Raw genomic sequence first — 21,536 nt, 5'->3', positions numbered from 1 at the left:
CTGTGGACAGCTCAGGCTAGAGGCAATAATCAGCAGAAAGGGGAGAGTGTGAGAACTAGTATTGACCTTTTACTCTGTGGGAAGCTTTATGCCAGACTTTTCACATTGATACCTCAACTCTATTCTTACATGAAACATCAGATGTATCATTATGCCAGTTAGAATTTGGGGAATCTGAGGCTCTGAAAGGTTAAGAAAATTCCCAAGGTGGTTGGTAGAGCCAGGAGTCTTATCCAGGTTTGACCCTCTTCACTCAGTCCTCGCTGCACCAAAACGCTTGCCTCCCTACAAAAGCCATTGCGATCCTTTTCTTTTTTTCCTTTTCTTTAATTGCCAATTTTTTTTTTCTATTTTTATGTAACCATCTTTCCACTCTCCAACCTACCGTGAGACCTGTTCCCTCTGACAGATGCACTAGTACACATTTCAAGAGCTGAGTTTCACAGCAGAGAGAAAACTGTTGTTTGAAGATCACACAGCAGAGGAAGGGAGAGGGAGGGACCGGCAAGTCAGAGGGTCATTGCCCCTGGCTGCTTCCCAGGCAGCCAGCAGTCCCTTGTGAACCCTCAGACCAGCTTGTGACTGAAACACTGTGACCCCTGCTCATCTCTTCCAACCTTGCACCAGCTCTAGCCCCAGGGGTCTGTGTGTAAAATCTCCCCCTGCCCAGGTAAAATGACTGGAGCTTTCAGAAGTGACCCTCTCTGCAAGCTGGTGCAGTCACTATGGAAAACAGTATGGAGATTCATTAAAAAACTAAAAAGAGAGCTACCATATGATCCAGCAATCCCACTCCTGAGCATTTATCCAGAAAAGATGAAAACTCTGATTCAAAAAGATAAATGTGCCCCAGTGTTCATAGCAGCACTATTTACAACAGGCAAGACATGGAAGCAACCTAAATGTCCATTGACGAATGGATGAAGAAGATGTGGTATACACACACACACATGCACACACAATGGACTATTTATTACTCAGCCATGAAAAAGAATGAAATAGTGTCATTTGCAGCAACATGGATGGACCTAGAGGTTATCATACTAAGAGAAGTAAGTCTGACAGAGAGATACAAATACCATATGATATTGCTTATATGTGGAATCTAAAAGAATGATACAAATGAACTTATTTACAAAACAGAAACAGACTCACAGACATAGAAAACAAACTTATGGTTATCAAAGGGGAAAAGGGGAGTGGGGGGAAGGATAAATTAGGAGTTTGGGATTAACAGATACACACTACTATATATATAAAATTGATAAGCAACAAGGTCCTACTATACATCACAGGGAACTATATTCAATGTCTTGTAATAACCTATAATGGAAAAGAATATGAAAAGGAATACATATATGTAAAAAGAATATGTAGATGAAAATATATATATGCATATATATAACTGAACCACTTTGCTGTACACCAAAAACTAACACAACATTGTAAATCAACTATACTTCAATAATAAGTAAATTAAAAAGCAAAAATAAATAAATAAATAAAAAATAAATCATTAGTCCTTGGAATGATTAGATTAAATATCTGGATATTCCAGAAAAGCATCTAAAGCCCATCATTCAAATTTAAGACAAAATTTATAGTTCCCTGTGTGTATATAGCACAGGGAACTGTATTCAACGTCTTGCAGTAACCTATAATAGAAAAGAATCTGAAAAAGAGTATATATATATATATATAGACACTCACATATATATATGTATATCTGAATCACTTTGCTGTACACCTGAAACTAACACAGCATTGTAAATCAACTATATTTCAATTAAAAGAAAATGTGACCCTCTCTTACGCTCTACTTCTAGTCAGATTTTTTTCCTTTTAAAGTTTTGTTATTATTATTGTTGTTATTGTTGTTGTTATTGTCTTTCCTCCTTCCCACACCCAGGGGCCCTGACTCACCCAGGCACCCATCTCTTCCCTGCCCTGATGCAGTCACCTTCTAACTGATCTCTCTCCTCTGTTCCATCTTCACACGGCTAATGGATCCATCTTACGGAGGCACACTTCCAGTTATGTCCCAAGTGACAATTTTCTCCTCCTGCTTATTTTTGTCTCTCAAAACCTGCTGAGCTTCATCATATATTCATTTAAATAATGGTATGATTACATGGTTATTGAGGGCTATTCATTTTTTCCCATCAGTGTCTTGATATTGGGGATCTGTGATACAGATCTTTACTAGCTTCTAATTATTTTACTTATCTTCCATTTATTTCCATATCTATATTATAGAAGCTTTAAGGCCGAGAGTCCATTTGAAATTTCCCTAAGTACCTCCAGACGTGGGAGCACAGGAAGAGTCCGTGAACTGAACTGGTCCACAGCCACATATTGACCCTTGTTGCCCAGCCAGCCCCAGTTCCATATGTCGAATCCCCCAAGCCTGCCTCAAGGTGCCAAACACAACTATGGGGTATGTGACAGACTTCGGTGACAGCTGGGGAATGGCCAGTGACAGATTTGATAAATCCAGCCTTCAGAGAGATTGATGGAGCCGGTGACATGTCATCATTCCTGCTCTCTCTTCATCAGCAAAGCCTGAGCACTCAGCCTTGGTGCCCTTGTTTTTTGACCTTTGGGAACAGTCTCCATTAGCTCCCCGCAAGTTATGGTAGGATTGCATTCATCTAGTCTGCTCCCAGGCCATGTTTATAGCCTCTACTCCCACTTCACTTCCCTTTATGCACCTCCACCAAACTGGGTCTCTTGAAGTTGACAAAAGAAGAACAAAGCTACCGCTCTAACCTTTGCTGCTCTGTTTATTTGCTCAGACTGACCCACTTGCCCTGGAACACTCTTTTCTCACATCTTCAAATTAAGAACTTTTTACTGTATTCCTAGTCCTACCTTGAAAGCTTTGGCAGATCCCCAGCTTCTTCCTGTCTTACATAAGCCACCATAACACTCTGGACAAAATATAACAATACTTACTCTACTTTGTGTGTGATATCCCCTGAGAAGCTAGCTTTTTCTCTGGGGAACTTAATCTCTCGGGGTTTGGGGGAGCTGGTCTGGGATGGGTCATCATGGTTCTGTATCTATCCCTGTACCCACTGGCCAAGGAGAAGGCTTGTGTCAGCGCTGGGTGGGATTTTAGGTCCTTTATAATGTGATTTCCCCTAAGAGTGGGTTCTGGCTTCCTGTGCTGTGCAACTAGAGCAGCAGAGCTTATCTCTGAAGACCATGGGTTTCTCTCCAATCCCATCAACCAAAGACTGAAACATGCTGTCACTCTTACCTTCTACCAAATGGTGTCCTTGCACCAATTTCCTAGCTGCAAAAGAAAATTCCTAATGTGTACCTATCTAACAATCTAACATGAGGGGCTGCACTGATCTGATTTAGAACTGTTGAGAAGACTTTTTGGAGACAGTGGTGCTTGCAAGCTTTTGCATTAACACAAGGAAGTGGAATTTCTATTCAAAGAAAGATGCCACTCTGCTAGGGATTCAACCAAAATGTGCATGGTCAGAAGATGGAAAATGAAAGTTGGAAACAGCCGCTCTCATACCCCACTTCTTTCAGCCCATCTTAATTGGCTGTAGTTTAGGCGTCCTGAGCAAAGGCAGTGAATCTCACTTCTGCCCACCTCCAAGCCATTTGTCCTCCTGTGGCCTCTCTCTTTATTCTCCCTTGGAACCTGTGCCCCTCAGCCAACTTGCAGCCCTGCAGGCCTCTGGAGCATGACACCAGAGATGATTGTACAATTGGTTAAAAGCTCATAATAAAGCCAACCCTTGAAATTGGATCCTTTGCAATGAACTGTATTTTTATCTGCACTCGTCTTATAGCAGACAAAGGCAGGTGGCAGGAAAACAAGTCAATGTAAGAGATGTCAAAAAAAAAAAAATGGAAGGAAGAAAGGAAGGAAGGAAAGAAGAAAGGGAGGGAGGGAGGGATGAAGGATGGGCTAAATCTTCAGAGGAGGAGCATGACAAGAAGTGTTGACAGCCCCAGACCAGCATAATAAGGAAGTAGAGGGTTGGGCCCTGAGGCTGCTAATAGGTCTTGAGCAAAGTAAAACATATTCCTCTGCTAAATTACCTTTGTCTGTCCTTTGGGAAACCTGAGTGTTTTACTAGGTAGATCCATTACTAGGTAATTTGCATGATGTAAAGTCAATAGTTTTTTTTTCTACCTGCATCATCTACTATGTGCTAGGCGCTCTATAGACACAGAAGGATGGGATTCCAGACACCTAAAAACTTTGTGATCTCATCAAAGAGGCACTGAGTGATCTCAGATATTTTAGAGTGATTTTAGATAGGAAGGAATTTCTGCCTTGCATTAATAAAAGGCTCTCTTGAAAGGCTGCTAAGAAAGTTAAATATAAATATGTGGACTACAGTTCGATAGCATTCCTTGTGCCATAGTTCTTTGGAAATGAGGCCACTGGGAAATCTCGGTGTGTAGGAGAGGGTTCATAGAAAAGATATCCTCTGATCTGGACTGAAAAAGAAGACTGGCATTGAGGTAGGCAAGTCTTGAAGCCACCTCTGCCAGAGTGGGTAGCACCAGTGAAGGCATGGCAGGGGGCATGTGCCCACGTGTGAATGGAAAGGTGAGAAAGCGAGTCCACTGACGCTAAAGCGTACCTTTTGAGATAGGAAACTATAAAAGATGTCACTGAGCTAATAAGAGAGACTTGGTTTATTGGATTGTTTGGTGTACCCACTGCTTGAGGGGCCTCTGGATGCTCACAAATAACAAAGCATCCCCTTGAAGAGGATAAAAACGAATATCATGGGACATACCTGACTGGTCCACAGGCTCTGAATCCAAGCCGAGGGGGATCAATTAAAAAAGACATAGAAGAAAAACAATATATACACACAGACGCTGGAACCCAACAGTTCCTCACAGAGATGAATTCTGTGTAAAGGCAGAGATGGCAATCCCTTGGTGTAGCCTTAGGAGAGCTCAGAGTTTATATATGATTTTCAGAATATATGTGGCGAGTCTAGCCTTCACAGAGAATTATTATTATTTCAAACCACCCTGATTCTCTTACATTTGCATAAATCTTTGTATATAAATATAGGTATTAACATACGTTTATAAATAGATATAGGCACACACAGTGGTGTGATCTCTGTTTCCTTTAAACTTGTAGAAAGCAGTGCAGCTCTGGGTTTCAATTAAAAAAGATGGTGCAAGCGGAGAGGAAGTATCAGACACTCCGGATCAAGTGCTTGCTGTTGTAATCCAAGTCTGAATATTAAAATGCAAGTGTTCAGGACATGCTGGGAAACAAGAAGCAGGACGTGCACCCTCTGGCTGCTTGGGTTCTGAATCAAGACGGAGGATGTTGTCTTATCTTCTGTTATCTCTAGGAGGGGAGCTGTCTCCCCATTTCTCCTTGGTGCTCTTAAAATGAATCAAGCATGAAATGTACCCAGGAAACCTTTCTCCCTCAGGCATGATGGGGCAGAGAAAAATAATAAGACTTGAAAGAAGAAGCCACAGGTTCTTCTTGGCCGGATGCCCAAATACTCTGTAGTTGGGGCCAAGTGAGCTGCTCGCTTTGGTAGCCAAATATTTCAGCCTTTTTTTGACTTCAGGATGTGTTTTGATCCAGTGGATACAATGTCGTAGTAGCAAGCTCTTCCAAGGGTCAGTAAGTACCCACTTGAGCTGACTTATTTCTTGGACATGGCTGGTACATATGCAGCCTTGGTGAGTCACTTGGTGAGTCATTTGACCCTTCACTGAGTGCTGGGACTGGAGAGAGAGGAAAGTCATAGTACTCAGTGCAGAGTGACTCACCATCCATTCACTGTGGGATTTGGCAAATGCAGCGGTGGACGACTGCGATGTGAGTGGGTTACAGACCAGGCACATAGAAAGGAGATGTTCCAAATGATGCTTTTCAAATCAGCAGCCAAATGTCCATGGGAACCAGAATACCTAGAGTAATAGGAATCTCTGGGCTGCCATCAGAGGACACTTCTAGAGGCAGAAAAGGTTCCATGGTGCTCTAAAAATTACTGGAGAAGAGCAGGGGTATGGAGCAAGCCAGCAATGAAGAACGAGATGTAGGAGAAGAAAGACCTTTGGAGGGGAAGGAGTATTTGGAGGGTTAGACCCTGTCTCTTGAGAAGTGTTTCCTTGCAGTTGCCCTTGGAAAGCACTGAAGCAGTGTAGCTACTGGACTTGAAATCTTCAATAACCATCAGTAACATGGCCATAATACTGGAAGTGATGGTGTGCGGATTAAATGAGGGAATGCAGGAGAAGCACTTGGATCATAGTAAGACCTTAGTCCATGTGAGCTGCTGTTAGAGCCTGCTTCCTTTTTAAAAAACCAACACTGGCTCCTCTTCCCTGCAGGATCGATTCTGGTCTCCCTAACTTGGCCTTCAAAGCCTTTTTCAAGTTGCCCTCAACATTTTCATCTAAATTTATTTAGATAAGCCAGGCTTATTCATATACTGTCCCTGCATTTCTCACCTTTGACCCACATTGTTCCCTTTGTGAGTAATGCCCGTCCCATTTTTGTCAGTTTGAATTCTGCCATTCATTCAGATCCCAGTTGACTCCCCACATATCTCGGAAGCATCCCTGATTGACTTCTGAGTCTCCTTCCTTTGCGTTCCTTTATCACTGGTGGCATGGTCATTATTTCAGTCAGGTTTTGGCTATACTGTTGGCTTTCTGAGAGCCAGGTCTAGATTTTGGACTTCTTTGTATTCCAGACAACAGTCTGCCTATGGTGGGGCCAGCGGTACAGCTCACCAGGCAAAACGGGGTATGAATCCCAGTTCACTCTAATATTTAGTGGCATGTGATTTCCAACAAATCACTTAATCTTTGTGAGCTTCAGTTTGCTCAACTGTAAAATGGGCATATTAATGTCTGCCTTGCAGAATGTACGTGGGGAGTAGAACTGATATGCAGAGCACTCATCTGGCATAGAATGGGTGCTAAATAAATGGTAGATATTATTATTGTTAATAATAATAATCCAGTGAACTGATGTTTGTGCATTCAGTGTACCGTAAAGTCGTGGTGTTGAATACTCTCTGTTGTCCACAGTTATACAGCTCTGCTGAATTTGGGAGAAGGTGGCAGCTTATCCAGGAAGGGGTCATACCGAACAGGTTCTACTGGTAAGTCTCACTCTATTTTCTAGCACATTTAAGATACCACCTGTGAAAATGAGCATTGGAATCTTTTCCTCACCCAGAACTCTCACGTGAATTCTGTTCTTATTGGGTTACGCACACATCCCCTAGGGCAGAAGGTGACATTGGGGTGGTAAACATCTTAAGGGAATGTTAAAGCAGTGTCATAAATCACTTCACAAACCCAACATAGATAACTGAAGATTAATGGACAACAGGGGCTTTGTAACTGTTGTTTTGTTATATTTTGATGAGACTTTGAGACAGACACTTAAGAACATTTTAATAGTGACTTTTATTACTAAAAGCATGATACACACATATACGGCATGTTCATATAAAGGTTTTCAGTGTAAATAAGTAGATCTTATTGAGTCTAAAAGCAGATCCTCTTCCCATACCTGCTTTCAAGTCTTCTAGACATTCTCATCATCATATGGGACACAACCATTGTTTTTAATTTCTTACTTATCCTTCCATAAATGTTCTCTGAATTACTAAATGCATGTAAATATTAATATACATATTAGTAATTGTTTTTTCTTAGTCAGCTTTGACTGCTATAACAAAATACCATAGACTGGGTGGCTTGAACAACACAGAAAAGAAGGAGGCAAAGAAAGTAATATTCTGTTTTTTTTTTACCTCCTGAGCCCACCCCCCTGGTTAAATTAGAGGTGGCCTCCCTCCCTGGGTTACTACAATTGAAAAGAAGGGATAATACAAGTTCCTTTTAGCTTCTGAGTTTCCAAGGGCCTAGATCCCAGCAAAATAAGAACAAAGCACAAAGTATTCTAGTGTAATGTTGACATTACTTATCAATCGCTTTTGAATTTACAACCTAAGCCCTATAAAAGACGTGATTCTGCCTTATCCTAATTTATCTAATCTTCCTATGGAAAAGGCATCTAGGTTGTTTCCAGACTTCTGCTAGTATAAACAGTGCCCTGCAGAGCTGGCTCAGACAAGAGTTTAAATATCCCTTGTTCACATCATTGAGAATCATTGGCGCAATGACCTTTTCGGAGCCAATGAGCTTCCTGCAGCTAGGACAGTAAAAGCTGTCTCCCCTTTACTCCTCCTGAAATCACACTGCCTCTCACCATGCCTTGGGACTTCCATGTACCTAATAGCTTCCCCCACCACTCCAATTCTCTCACTTCTAAGAGGAATGCATTTTTATCTTTCTTATTTTCAAACACTGCCCTAAGACCCTGTGGGATTTGAAAGCCAGAGAACAGATAAATCTCTTAAAACACTAGTGAAACTGCCTGAAAAAGTAAAAGACAAGTTATTTGCAAACAAACTGGCTCAAAGTTAACACACAGAGACTTCTATATGGAAAGATACTTTCTCTTCCCGCATCACAGAGACATTGATAACTAAATAGGGTTTCTGTTGCTCAGAACTTATTCACCTCTTCCCTGCTGCTCCCACTCAGGAATGGCTGAAGCTTTGTTTTTGGCATCTAAGTTGGATGCCCTTCTCCAGGAATTCAGTTGTAGCTGTCACTGCGTCTCCCTTCTCTGATCAGCATTTCTTCTCTTCCTCACTTATTCATTCTGTCCCTTATTCATGAGATACCTTGCATCTCCATGTGTTTTGCCTGTAAATTATAAAGTCACTTTTTGGAAAGCAGGTCTATATTTTTTTCTCTTTTACTGGGTGTTATACGTTCATAGAAAGGCCTCAGAGAATAAATAAATAAAAGACCAAACTAAATTAATGTGGTTCCCCTGGTTTAACCTGGAAATGAAGTTGATGCTTTGCCAATGAGAAGGTATGAGGGACCAATCATTCCTTAAGTCCTGCTTCCAAGTGACTGAATATATCTGCATGTGGACCCAGCAATTGAAGGCAGGAAGTTGCAGTTCTCAAATGACTGGAGAGAAGTTTGTTCCAACCAATAGCAACAAAGAAAAACATTGACCAAAAAAACCAAAAAAAAAAAAAAACGGATGAGAGAATTTCCCATGTTAAGCGGTACATGGTACACAGTATCTTCTAGCTCACTGAAGGGCTTATTTACACACAGCTTTGGGAGGTGAACAAATCCATCATTGCTTTGGCTGGTAGTAATTGAACCCATTCTTATCTGTTCTTGGAATGGGGTCCTTCTATCTGTAAGCCTGATTAGCAAAGCCCTTGTAACCAAATGTTATATCATTATCTTTATAAAAACTAAACACATGATCATATATAAATTCTAATTAATCTGTCTGTTGAGTGAAATGAATGATACCCCTTCTCTGCCTCTGTGAATGGAGTCTCTCCATTCAAGTCCTGATATTGTGATAGGCATTATTCAAACTTAAGCAATTTAATCCTCAGAACAATTCTATAAAGTAAGCATTGCATTATCATCCCTAACAGATCGGGAACTTTTGGCATGGAGAGGTCAAATAATTTAGCCAAGGTCACACAGCCAGAAAGTGGCAGAGCCAGGATTCAAATGCAGGCGGAATGGCTTCAAAGCCCATGAGCTACTAAATCAGTGGACTCTATTGCTTAGGCCTCTTGGAATTTTTTTTTCTGGGCTGCAGCTGTGAGCCCTAGAAATCTAGCCCATTCAGGCAGATGAGTAGAGAAAATCCAAAGCTCTTTTGGCCACCATGCCTGTGTGTGTCTCTCTCCAGCTGGGCTTGGCAAATGGCCTCCTTGGGTTCTTTAAGCTAGGTTGGTTTTTCCAGAGAAAGCATGAGACCTTGTAAATTGCACAGTGCACATTGACTGTTGATGAAATCTCTTGGTCTCTGGCCACATGGTCTGTATTTTCTGACTCTGAGCAACTTCCAAAGGCTGGCAGAAAAGGTGTCATTCAAAGCAGTATTTATTAGACTCCTGGAAATCAGTTGCTTCAAATTACATAAGAACTATAGGGCTATCTAGGATTATTCAGCGAGCTTAATTGAAAGAAGCTCTCATTAATCATTTCTGCTTGAAGCCTGGCTGTGGGAGTGTAGAGGTGACTAAGGGGAACTTTTCTAGTGCTAAATTGAATTGACGAGTGACCCTGGGTAATAATATAGCATTTCCCATGGAGAAAAATGAAGATGAATTCATATCTTTTCCTCATCACCTAGTACACTTAAGAAATATCTTTATTTTGGGTGGCAGTAGTAATGCCACCCCTGGAAGTAATCAATGGCAATTGTGAAACAATTATGGAGTTTAACAGTTTATCCTTATATTCACGGTGGTTGTTGGTAGTACTATCATACTGACATACATATGAACTTTCTTCCAAGGAGTTTAAATTGCTTCCAAAACTGACTTACATGTTTAGGGCATCTTATAAAACATATTTTAGCACAATATTGCCCTTAATAGAATAGGTGTCTTTTTATTCAACTAACTGCTATAGCAGTCTTGTTCTTTACTATGTCAGAAATCAATTATACTGGGAGGCAGTACAGCCTGGAAGTTAAGGGGCTCAGAGATACTGAGGTGTGAGTTCTAGCTTTGCCATTTACTAAGTAAGGGGTCATGGGGAAGTTAAGTTCTGTGTGCCTCAGTTTTTTTCCCCTGTAAAGTGAAGATAATTAATACCTACTTAATCAAATGAGATGTTTTTTGTGAATTGGTTATATGCCTGGCATCTAAGAGTTGTATTAAGTTCCCACTGGCTAATAGTAATATTATTAATAGTAGCTGACTTTTTTTGTGTGTGTGGTACGCGGGCCTCTCACTGTTGTGGCCTCCCCCGTTGCAGAGCACAGGCTCCGGACGCGCAGTCTCAGCAGCCATGGCTCACGGGCCCAGCCACTCCGCGGTATGTGGGATCTTCCCGGACTGGGCACGAACCCGTGTCCCCTGCATCGGCAGGCGGACCCTCAACCACTGCACCACCAGGGAAGCCCAGTAGCTGACTTTTACGTCTCTTAGTTTTGTTTCTCCCCCATGTTGGCTTCATTCTCAGGTTGCTTTCCCCATTCGTAGCAATGATGGACATCATCAGCTTTAGTCTTACAACCTAACAGTTTGGAAGCTCCATCAAACCAGTCTGCCTCTTTCCTCATGTTTCCAGGGATTGAATCCCAGTAGTCTGCATTACTCATGTAGGTCAGACACATATCTTCCCTGGGAACTGAAATAGGAGATGGTATTGAGTCCCAGTTAAACTGCATGGCTCAAGGTTGGAGGAGAGAAGATTTCTAAAAAGGAAAGAAAAGAGAAAAAGATTCTGTTATCATAAAATAGAGGGATAGATTTTCATTACAGAAAAAATACAGATGGGAGAACTGAGTGCCAGCAAGATAATGTTCCATAAAAGGGATTTGTATTTGTTAATTAACTATATACAATGGTCTGGGCACATGATAAATCATGCCCTGTGATCCTCATAACAGGACTGTGAGGTAGGGATTTTTACTCTCGTTTTGATGAAATAGAAAAGTGATGGAGTTTACCCAACATAAAATATAATACAGCCGGGTTTTGAAACTTGGTCTCTCTGGGTCCATGGCTCTTGCTTGCGATAGTAAAGATCAGCTCAAAACTCAAGACTTATTTTCCACCTGTATCCCCCATAATAACTGTTAGTTTAACAGTTGGATAGATAAGAGCCAACGTGCTGCATTTGACACTGAAGAACAAGAAATGGAGGACCAACGTTAGCCAAATGCCTCGAATAAGTGAAGCTTTTGCCAGAAGCCAAGTTTACTATGAGAGGTTGATGAACGTGGTTTGTTGGCATCTGATTCGCGTTTAGGACAAAGCAAAGGAAGGCAGTTTTCGTTAGAAACCAGTCAGTGATCTTTATCTATGCAAAAGACAAAGCAATCTTAGAACTGTTTCACTTAATTAAAAATACATTCAGATGTACCTTATTGATTATGTCGTTCTGACGTATAGGGGGCTGGCTGGAAACAGGGACAGCTGAATGGCGATTACATGTTTTCTGTGACAAATTCACACATGGAAAATTAAGAGTCGGCTCGACAATGAACCTGTTGTTATTCTGGAATGCCATCTTGTTTCAGTGGTATCCCTCCGGGGAAATAAGACAGCTGTATTATATAGCAGAGGGATATAGGGATACTTCCGGCTCCATCCTCAGTGTGTTTGAGCAAGTTTCCACATTCTCATTCATCCCCATTGTTCAATGCCAGTCAGTATGAATGACTTCCCATTGCACATCTTTGGTAACAAGTCCCATTTCTTGAGCACTTACTGTGTGCCAAGCCCTGTGCTGAGTGCTTTGCATATGTTGTTTTAAACAATCCTCAAATCAATGATGTGAAATGATTTATTGATCAAAACTCCGTCAAGACCTGTGATAGAAAAATGCAACCTGTTTTAAGAAAAAAAAATTTTAAAGCAGTATTGGCTCATGGATCTGATAAATCAGGTCTAACTTTTTCTAGACTCTACTTGATCCAGAGGCTCATTGAAGTCATCAGCTCTTTTTTCTTTCTTTTCTTTTGTTTCCAAAGGCATTTTTTTTAATTGAAGTATAATTGATTTACAGTGTTGTGTTGGTTTCAGGTGTACAGCAAAGTTATACATGAAGTCATCACTTCCTACCCAAGGTCCTCTCATCTAACCTCAGGCATAAGAGGCAGATCCGTACACTTTTGTTAACATATCTGGCTATAGTCAGAAAACACTCTGGGACTTAAAATAGTTTCTCTCTGTGCTGATTCATGGCACTACTGCTCATCATCTAGTCCTTGTTGAATATTGCTGCCAAGCCAATTTCAGCATTTTATTTACCTTGTTGTTTGATAGCTTGTTTTATATTCATCAGGTCACCATGACCCTTCCTCTTCTTCCTTCAGATATGCTGGCATTCAACACAGCATCTTCAAGACTTCTAAGCCACTCACACCAAAGGGGCTTGGAGGGGATATGGCATGAGATGACTCTTGTCTCTCTCCCCAGATGGGTTTAATGGATTCAGTAACAAGAGAATTCTCTCTACTTTTCCTTTCTCAGGTTTTGCAAACTGGAAATGGGGTGAAGTCTAATGATGTTACAAAATAACAAATATATATATGTATATATACATATATATGTAAAATGTAATGTATAAAGTAAAACTCTGTGCTATCAAAATAACTAGAAAATGTGATACTGTATTTGATAGTATTGGATTAGATAGGGTGTATGGCTATTTTTTAAAGATACTCTGCCTCATCCTTCACCCACATCTATGAAACTAGTCATTTTCTGCAGAGAACTTCTTAAAAAACACCATCACTCGCTTTCAATTTTATGTGAGCTGGCAGTGGAACATCCCGCCATTCAAAATCAACTTTTTCTAGAGCTTCCATATTTCTGTATTCCCTAGATCCCAGCCTCAGTGCCTTAGAGTCATATTCAACTCTGTTCTCTTACTCACTCTTTTTTTTTTTTTTTTAATAAATTTATTTATTTATTTTTTGCTGTGTTGGGTCTTTGTTGCTGCTTGCAGGCTTTCTCTAGTTGTGGTGAGCGGGGGCTACTCTTCGTTGTGGTGTGCGGGCTTCTCATTGCAGTGGCTTGTCTTGTTGCAGAGCACGAGCTCTAGGCATGTGGGCTTCAGTAGTTGTGGTGCACAGACTTAGTTGCTCTGTGTCATGTGGGATCTTCCCGGACCAGGGCTCGAACCCGCGTCCCCTGAATTGGCAGGTGGATTCTTAACCACTGTGCCACCAGGGAAGCCCTCTTACTCACTCTTAAATCTTTGGGTTTCCAAGTCCCATTGGTTCTACTTCAGGGAAGTTATATCTGTCCACCTCCTCTTCCACCCTCCCTAGCATTACACTGGTTCAGCATCCCCCCCACTAGGAATAGTGAAAAGGCCCCTCCATCCATCCCTTCATATCGTAACTACTGCCAAAGGAATCGTGTAAGCATTTCCCTGATCGAGTGTTTGCCCCATTCCTCATTGCCTACAACATAAAATTAAAAAGAGTAAGAATGTAACCAGGTTCTTGCAAACCTGGGTTCAGATATATATTTTCTGAGCCAACTGCCATGCTCCTAGTTCTTTGTGCTAAATTCCAGGAGGCCAGATAAAAAGTCTAAGCACTGGTTAGTCTATGGAGCAGTCTATATCTCTTATCTCTATGGTTTTATACAACTCTTACCTGGGGATAAACTGTCCTTTTTTGTTTTTGCAGTGATTAATTTTAGCACCTACTATGTATCAGGACAGTTTTGGTCTTTGAATGCAAAGATAATGTATGAGGGTATTTGTCATTATTAGGATCACAGTATCAGACCTTTATGGCCTTACGTTGATGGCTGCGTCTACCATGTAGCCTTCTTTGGTTCTTGCTTCTTGTTTTTCTAGGCAAGAAGAATCTCTTTCTTTGAATTTAAATGTGATTATGTCATAAATAAAACATAATGTGTCATAGCATGCATTGTATTACAGGTCTGCGTGTGGGATTGGTTGAAAGAGTACAGGCTTAGAGCCAGCATATGAAGCTTCAAATCTTAGCTTCACTATCTACTTACTACCTGGGTGATCTTGAGAGACTCCTTCACCTGCCCGAGCTTCAGTTTCCTTATTCGAAGGCTTATTTTGAGAATCAAAAATGGCATATTATCATAATTATTATTAAGTAACTTAGCACTTAGTATGTGCTCTATCTTTTTATTTCCTCATTTCCATCTCCTGATGGAGGATAAGTTCCTTAAGGACCAAGACTGTCATTAACGTATTTCTATCTTGTGTACAACAATAAAAGGAATAGCAGAAACTAGTGTGCACACACACACACACACAGAAATTCATCAAGTACACATATATATATATATATGTATATGCACAAACATAAACCTCCAGTTGAAACTCATCTTGAATGGACTTGATCAGGGAACCATAATAGATGACCTGTTTTTCCTTCCAGCCTGAACAGGTTAGACTTCTAAGCCATTGATGCCATCAAAGTGTATATTGAAAAGTGGGGAGGATTCTAGATCAGTAAAAGGAACAGTTTTCTATGCAGTAGGTTGTTTATTAACTCGACAGGCTGTCCTAAGGAGTCATGAGATCCATGTTAGCAGAGGAATTTAAACAAAAACAGAGTGGCTGCCTCCTAGACTGCTCTCACAGGGAGTTGTGCCATAGAATATTGACAGATCCTCTACACACTTCAGAATATGGAATTCAGGTGAGGAACTCAGAACCCTCCGTCCTTTGGAGCGTGGACTTTATTCTCTCTTCTCTGGCAGCCTCTTCTGGTTCTGAGACTCTGAGCTGAACCATGTGCGTGGCTTGGGTAAGGAGCAGAGAGAAGTAGCAGGAAATCATTCCTGAGATCACACACCAAGAGCTCCAATGGGGGGCATTCTGGCACCTATACCAGGCGTGCTGGATAAGAGGATTTTCATTATCCTCGAGAGGACTGGTGTTTTATCTTTTTTTTTTTTCCTGTTAATGAGCTCCACTTGAGTGCTATTTCCCTATCCACTTGCACCTTCCTCCACTTCTTAAATCTCTTCCTGTGATTAGCAAGTTTTCCCTACAAATTAAGTTAAATTTCCCCTGCTACACTGTGAGCCCATCACTTTTCTCGTGACCTGCATTCACTAATGGCCATTATTGATTCCTGTCCTCCTTGATGACTTCTTGGCTCCATGGACTGTAATTCCTGTATCTCTGAGCAACTGAGATTCAGTCATTTCTCTAGATTTCCACTAAGAACTCTTATGATGGCAGAGTACAAGAGATGGCAGTGGAAGAGTGAAAGAGGGGGAAATCCTCATAATTATGGCTTCCTAATTTATACTGATATTAAAAAAATCTGACTTATGCCCTAGTGATCAGACTTCATTTAGCCTTCGAGTTCAAGAGCCTGTGGGTGTGTGCAGTGTCTGTGTCTGTGGTTTCCCTTTTGCTCAGTTAATCATTCTCCACCTTTGTGTGTTCCATTTAGCCAATGAGAGATGCTGTTTGGTGTTTCAGAGTGAGGGATCTGGAGTCAGAATGCTTGTGGTATCAACAGAATCCTGTTTTCAAGGGGTGTGACGATGAGCTATTTAGTTAACGTGTCTTCATTTGTATCATAGTCATCATAATAGTGTCTTCCTCATATATTTGTTGTCAGGATGAAAATGAAATTCCAGGTTACACTCTAAACACATAATACATGGTGAATAAATATAAACTATTACTTAAAAGAGGGATAGGACAAGGTGGGTATTAATGAGTTTCTGCAATGTGGCCATCTCACTCTGATATTGATTTAATAATTTATATTTCCAGTGAGCATTTTTAATGTGTGTATGAGTTTTGTTTTTGTTACCCCAGAATTAAGAACAATGGATAGAAAATCAGCTTACTGTTTTATTTTGTAGCTTCTCAGATAGGTGAAAACTCCTATCATACAATTCATTTAATTTATATCAGTTGAGGCATTTTCAGAGCTAACTCCTGGCCATAAAGATAGAGGAAACAGCCCCTGCCCTCAAGGGGGCCTTCAGCTGCTGAGGTGGGGTTGCAAAGGGAGCCCCTAGAGAAGTCTGTGGAAGGATATTGCCCCTGCATAGCTGCCCCTCTGAGTTTGCAGCCAAGCATTTGGCTTGACGCCTAAGGTCATAAGACTGGAAGTTTGGAAGAAAAGCTGGACTTGTAATTGTGAAGGGAAGAGCAAGGACAAACTAGATAGAAACTACCAGTCCTTCTGCAGTGCCTCCCACCACCTCTAGCCAAAGGACCTTCAGAGTGAAATAGCCACTACTTCCCTCCTGCCTTGCAGATGTCACACATATTTCCTTTCAGTCCATTATAACTGGAAACCATACAGAGACTCTGGAAAACATAGTCGCATCTTCGCCAGGTTGATCCAGTGCAAAATCACCAGAGTCCACCCCTTGCAAACTTGGCACCTGTGCACATCATTTTAAATCATGTATGACTTCCAAATGAAAACAAAAACAAAATTATGCATCTACCTATCATGAGAGAACCCCCCATACAACTTAAAACATGATAAATATCTTCCTAAAAAGATGAAAAAACAATTGCCCGTGTCGGGAATATCCTTGGGTGATACTCTTCTTCTAGGGAGTCATACTTGCCCTTTCTGTATTCCATAAGTGAAATACCAACATGCAAGCTCAGCCACCTTAACACATTTTATGTCAAAACAGAGGAATGGGAAAGAGGAAAAAGAAAGGAAAAGATTTACACACACACACACAAATATATTTATATTAAATTAGATGAGGATGGGTCTCTAAGGAATGGCTCCTAAGGAAAGGAATTTTTCTGTTAATAGGCCAAAGAAGAGAAGAAATTGACCCAAAATCTAGGATAGGGCTTCCCTCGTGGCGCAGTGGTTGAGAGTCCGCCTGCCGATGCAGGGGACACAGGTTCGTGCCCCGGTCCGGGAAGATCCCACATGCTGCGGAGCGGCTGGGCCCCTGAGCCATGGCCGCTGAGCCTGCGCATCCAGAGCCGGTGCTCCGCAACAGGAGAGGCCACAACAGTGAGAGGCCCGCATGCAGCAAAAAAAACAAAAAAAAATCTAGGATAGTAGAGTGCCCAGAACGGTACCTGGTATACACCGTGTAGCTTCAAATCTAAAATTTCATTAAATGAGGATGCACCCTTATTTTGTATATCTGTCAAAATAATTCTGCCTATTAAACTTTATCATTTCAATGATTTTAAGACACCTACTAATTTAAGAGATGTTAAAATTAAAAAAATAAAAATGAGTGTGGGCTTCCCTGGTGGTGCAGTGGTTGAGAGTCCGCCTGCCGATGCAGGGGACACGGGTTCGTGCCCCGGTCTGGGAAGATCCCACATGCTGCGGAGTGGCTGGGCCCCTGAGCGATGGCCGCTGAGCCTGCGCGTCCAGAGCCTGTGCTCCACAACGGAGAGGCCACAGCAGTGAGAGGCCTGCGTACCGCAAAACAAAAAACAAACAAAAAAAAACACCTACTAATTTAAGAGACGTTAAAATTTAAAAAAAAAATAGCGTTTTGGAATTGATGAGATGGGTGCACAATAAATATTTGTTGAATGATTGAAAGGTGAGGAGTGGATACTGGAGATGAGACAACCATAGATACTTATTTTTCAAACCGAAGGTTAGATAGGGTTGTCTAAATAGATAACTAATGAGATATGGAATGGTGAATTCTACACAGGAGGGTAGTGGAGACCCAGAACCTGGATCATTTGACTGGGTAGGAATGAAATGCAGAGTCGGCTGAGGAAGATCTTAAAAGCAACAGTAAGATGCTGAATCCTTGTAGATGACTAGCCCTGATGTGTTTATGCATCAGAATCTCAGGATTCTTAAAGAACTTAGGGCTCGTCATATCTGGCTTCTGACTTGCAGGAATCCCTTCTACAAAATTCTAAGTAAGTGGCTGAAAACAGCCCTTTGGATTAAGAATGGAATTTTGTCTGTCTGTCAGGATCTGTCTTCCTCTGAAGACAATAACTAGAGGAAATACACTAGTCCCCACTGTTTTTTCATTGTTGGCTCTCTGGCACTTAAAACATGAACACCTCTAAACAGAACAATTCTATAATTTAGAGAAAGCTGTCAAGGTTTTCACAGGCATGGCAAGATGTGCCCTGGGGTGGGGTGGGGGGAATGGAATTTGCTGCAGCATTTATGAGATTTATGGTAAAGGTTTTTACACAAGTGTTGAAGTTTAAGGCAGATAAATCCCAGAAGACAAATGCCACCAGTAATTGAATTTCAAAGCCATTATCATGTGCTGAGCTGAGCAACTTTATGACTCTGTTGTGACAAGATGAAACTTGTTAGAATATTTATGTGCCTGGGATAGCTTGTGCATCACCAACCCCAACCCAGAGAACAAACTAGCTCTTCCATGTGCCTCCTATGAGCAGTTAGCCTTCCTGAGTAATTCAGTAGCCAAGGAAAACGAGATGCTTGAGAGGAATCTGAAACAGCCATACCTCACATCTGACCTCGAATTTCAACAGCTCCTGGTCCCAACATATTTATGTTGTCAGCTGAAATCAGGTTTTTCCCTTGGTAACCAGGGCAGCCCTAAAATAAATAGACTCTCGCTCTCCACACTGTTTTCTATTTCTAAACAAATGGAGAGTAAAAACATCCCAGTAATAAGAGCCATTTCTCTGATCTTAACATTTCTTTAAAAAATCAAATAACTTCATCTTTTGTGATTGTTGAAATCTATGAATCATACACTCTTGACAGTGGAAATGAAACAGTTATTTTACCTGCTTTACAGGATGAAATGACAACAGGACCAATCCACTCCTCGTGATAACAATGATTTAGTTACAACAGATTGTGTTCCAGCTTATAGTAGCTTTGCTATAATAGAGTCTATCCTTGTGAGATGTGGGTAGTTTTCTCTCCCTAATTTTTTATTTTGAAATAATTTTAGAATTGCAGAAGAATTTCAAAGAATAAGAGAGTTCCCATAAACTTACCTCATGCTAACATCTTATATAACCATGGTGTGGTGTGATATTCATAACTGGGAAATTAACCTTGATTTAATACTATCAGTTAAACTGGAGACTTTATTTGGATCTCTCCAGGTTTTCTACTAATGTCCTTTTTTTTTCCCATCTAGGATCCAAATAAGAATCCTACATTCATTTATTTGTCATGTCTTTTTTCGTCTCCTCAAATCTCCCACTTTGCTTGTCTTTGATAACCTGGACAGTTTTGAGGCCTGCTAGTCAGGTGTTTTGTAGAATGTTCCTCAGATTGGGTTAGTCTGATATTTTTTCATGATTACAGTGTTATATATGGTTGGGAAGAAAATCACAGAAATGGTGTGACCTTCTCATGACATCACATCAAAGAGTGCAGGATATCAATATGTCCTGCTACTGATGATGGTAACCTTGGTCACTTGATTGAGGTGGTATCTGCCAGGTTTCTCCATTGCAGAGGTACTGTTTTCTCTGCTCCAGCCTCTATTTGTTGGAAGCAAGTCCCTGAGTCCAGTTCCCATGCCAGGGAAGGAGAATCAAGCTCCAACTCTTGGTAGAAGGAGTATTAAAAACTGTGTGAATATATGCCAAAATCACCATGATCTGGGGCTTCCCTGGTGACGCAGTGGTTGGGAGTCCGCCTGCTGATGCAGGGGACACGGGTTCGTGCCCCGGTCTGGGAAGATCCCACGTGCCGCGGAGCGGCTGGTCCCGTGAGCCGTGGCCGCTGAGCCTGCACGTCCGGAGCCTGTGGTCCGCAACCGGAGCGGCCACAGCAGTGAGAGGCCCGCGTACCGTAAAAAAAAATCACCATGATCATTAAATATGTTGAGAGAGATATTTTGAGGCTGTGTGTTTTGCTCGCTAATTTTAGGACTCTTCAGTCAGTCCTGCCTGCAACAATTATGACTGTGGTATTCTAATGGAAATTTGCCATATTGATAATCTCATATACGTATTCATTGGAATTCTTCTGAAGGAATAATTGCTGCATTTGACAGTTTATTTATTTATAGCATTATTTAATTGCTCAGCCAATGAGGTGACCAGAAAAGACAGTGAATAAGCCCATTTCTGGATTACGTTTTGTTATTTCTTCTTCACCTCAGGAATCTCTGCTCTTTGGTGCTGAGCCTATGGTCAAATAATCCCCGTTAGGCATTAAGGTGCCATTAATGTGCCACCTGCTAATTCAGGGCAAGACCTCTCTGCCTAATAAAGTCCTTCTTAAAGGAACATTTTAAAGTCTGACCTGGGATGAAGAACTCAGAAGGGAATACCTTTTCCCAGTGACATTTTTGCCTTAGTGGCCGTGGAGGTAGGGATTCCCCCAGAAGTTCTGGGCTCTCCCCTCTGTTCAGTTGGGCATCTCACAGCATCTTCACCCTAAGGAGGGTGACTTGGGGGTACGTGTGAACGCACGCACGCGCACGCACACATGCACGCTTTTTTCCCTTTCCCGATCTCTCTTCTTTCCTAGGCATGGAAAAATGCAGGCTTCAGGCTCTCTCCAAAACAAAACAAACCTCTATAAAGTATACTGACCTCTGTTGCTCAACCATGATTTTAATTCCCAAGACAAAGAATGCAGGTTCCAAATTGACCAATTGAAAAATATATGAAAAATGCAGTATAGGAAATGGCTAGGTATTCTGAACAGTTAAGCACTCTTATAAATGAAAAACCTGAATGAAAAAAAATATGTATATAGATGTAAGGACCAAAAGCAGGAAGAGGCAATTTATGAAAGGAAAGAAAATGGCAGTTAACATAAAAATATTGCATCTCACGTGCAGATACTTACCTACAGAGATAATAAGTACAGTGTCATGTACAGACCTAACAGTACCCCATGGTCAGAATGTTAGTTAAGGAAACAGACTATTGTACAATTGGCAGAACAGTGCATTCCAATATTCTGTTATGTTATGTCAGTGCTATGATGCAGAAGTCATTTTAAAAAAAGGAATGCCTACACAAACATAGAAAAAGCA

The 21,536-nt window shown here is 41.2% G+C and overlaps 1 protein-coding gene across 1 annotated transcript in view; it reads left to right on the top strand.

Annotated features, from left to right (window-relative positions):
• SORCS1 (sortilin related VPS10 domain containing receptor 1) overlaps positions 1 to 21,536 on the top strand; it is a 554,727-nt gene that overhangs the window by 356,664 nt on the left and 176,527 nt on the right. The window contains exon 5 of the mRNA XM_022568815.2: positions 7,060 to 7,133. Within this exon, the coding sequence (XP_022424523.2) occupies positions 7,060 to 7,133 (74 nt within the window). The remainder of the gene's footprint in view (positions 1 to 7,059; positions 7,134 to 21,536) is intronic.

Source organism: Delphinapterus leucas, chromosome 16, assembly GCF_059928025.1.
Source record: "Delphinapterus leucas isolate spDelLeu-1000000601 "Yukka" chromosome 16, BTC_Dleu_Yukka2, whole genome shotgun sequence".
Lineage (NCBI taxonomy): Eukaryota > Metazoa > Chordata > Mammalia > Artiodactyla > Monodontidae > Delphinapterus > Delphinapterus leucas.
This window is presented reverse-complemented; position numbering and strand designations above follow the sequence as displayed.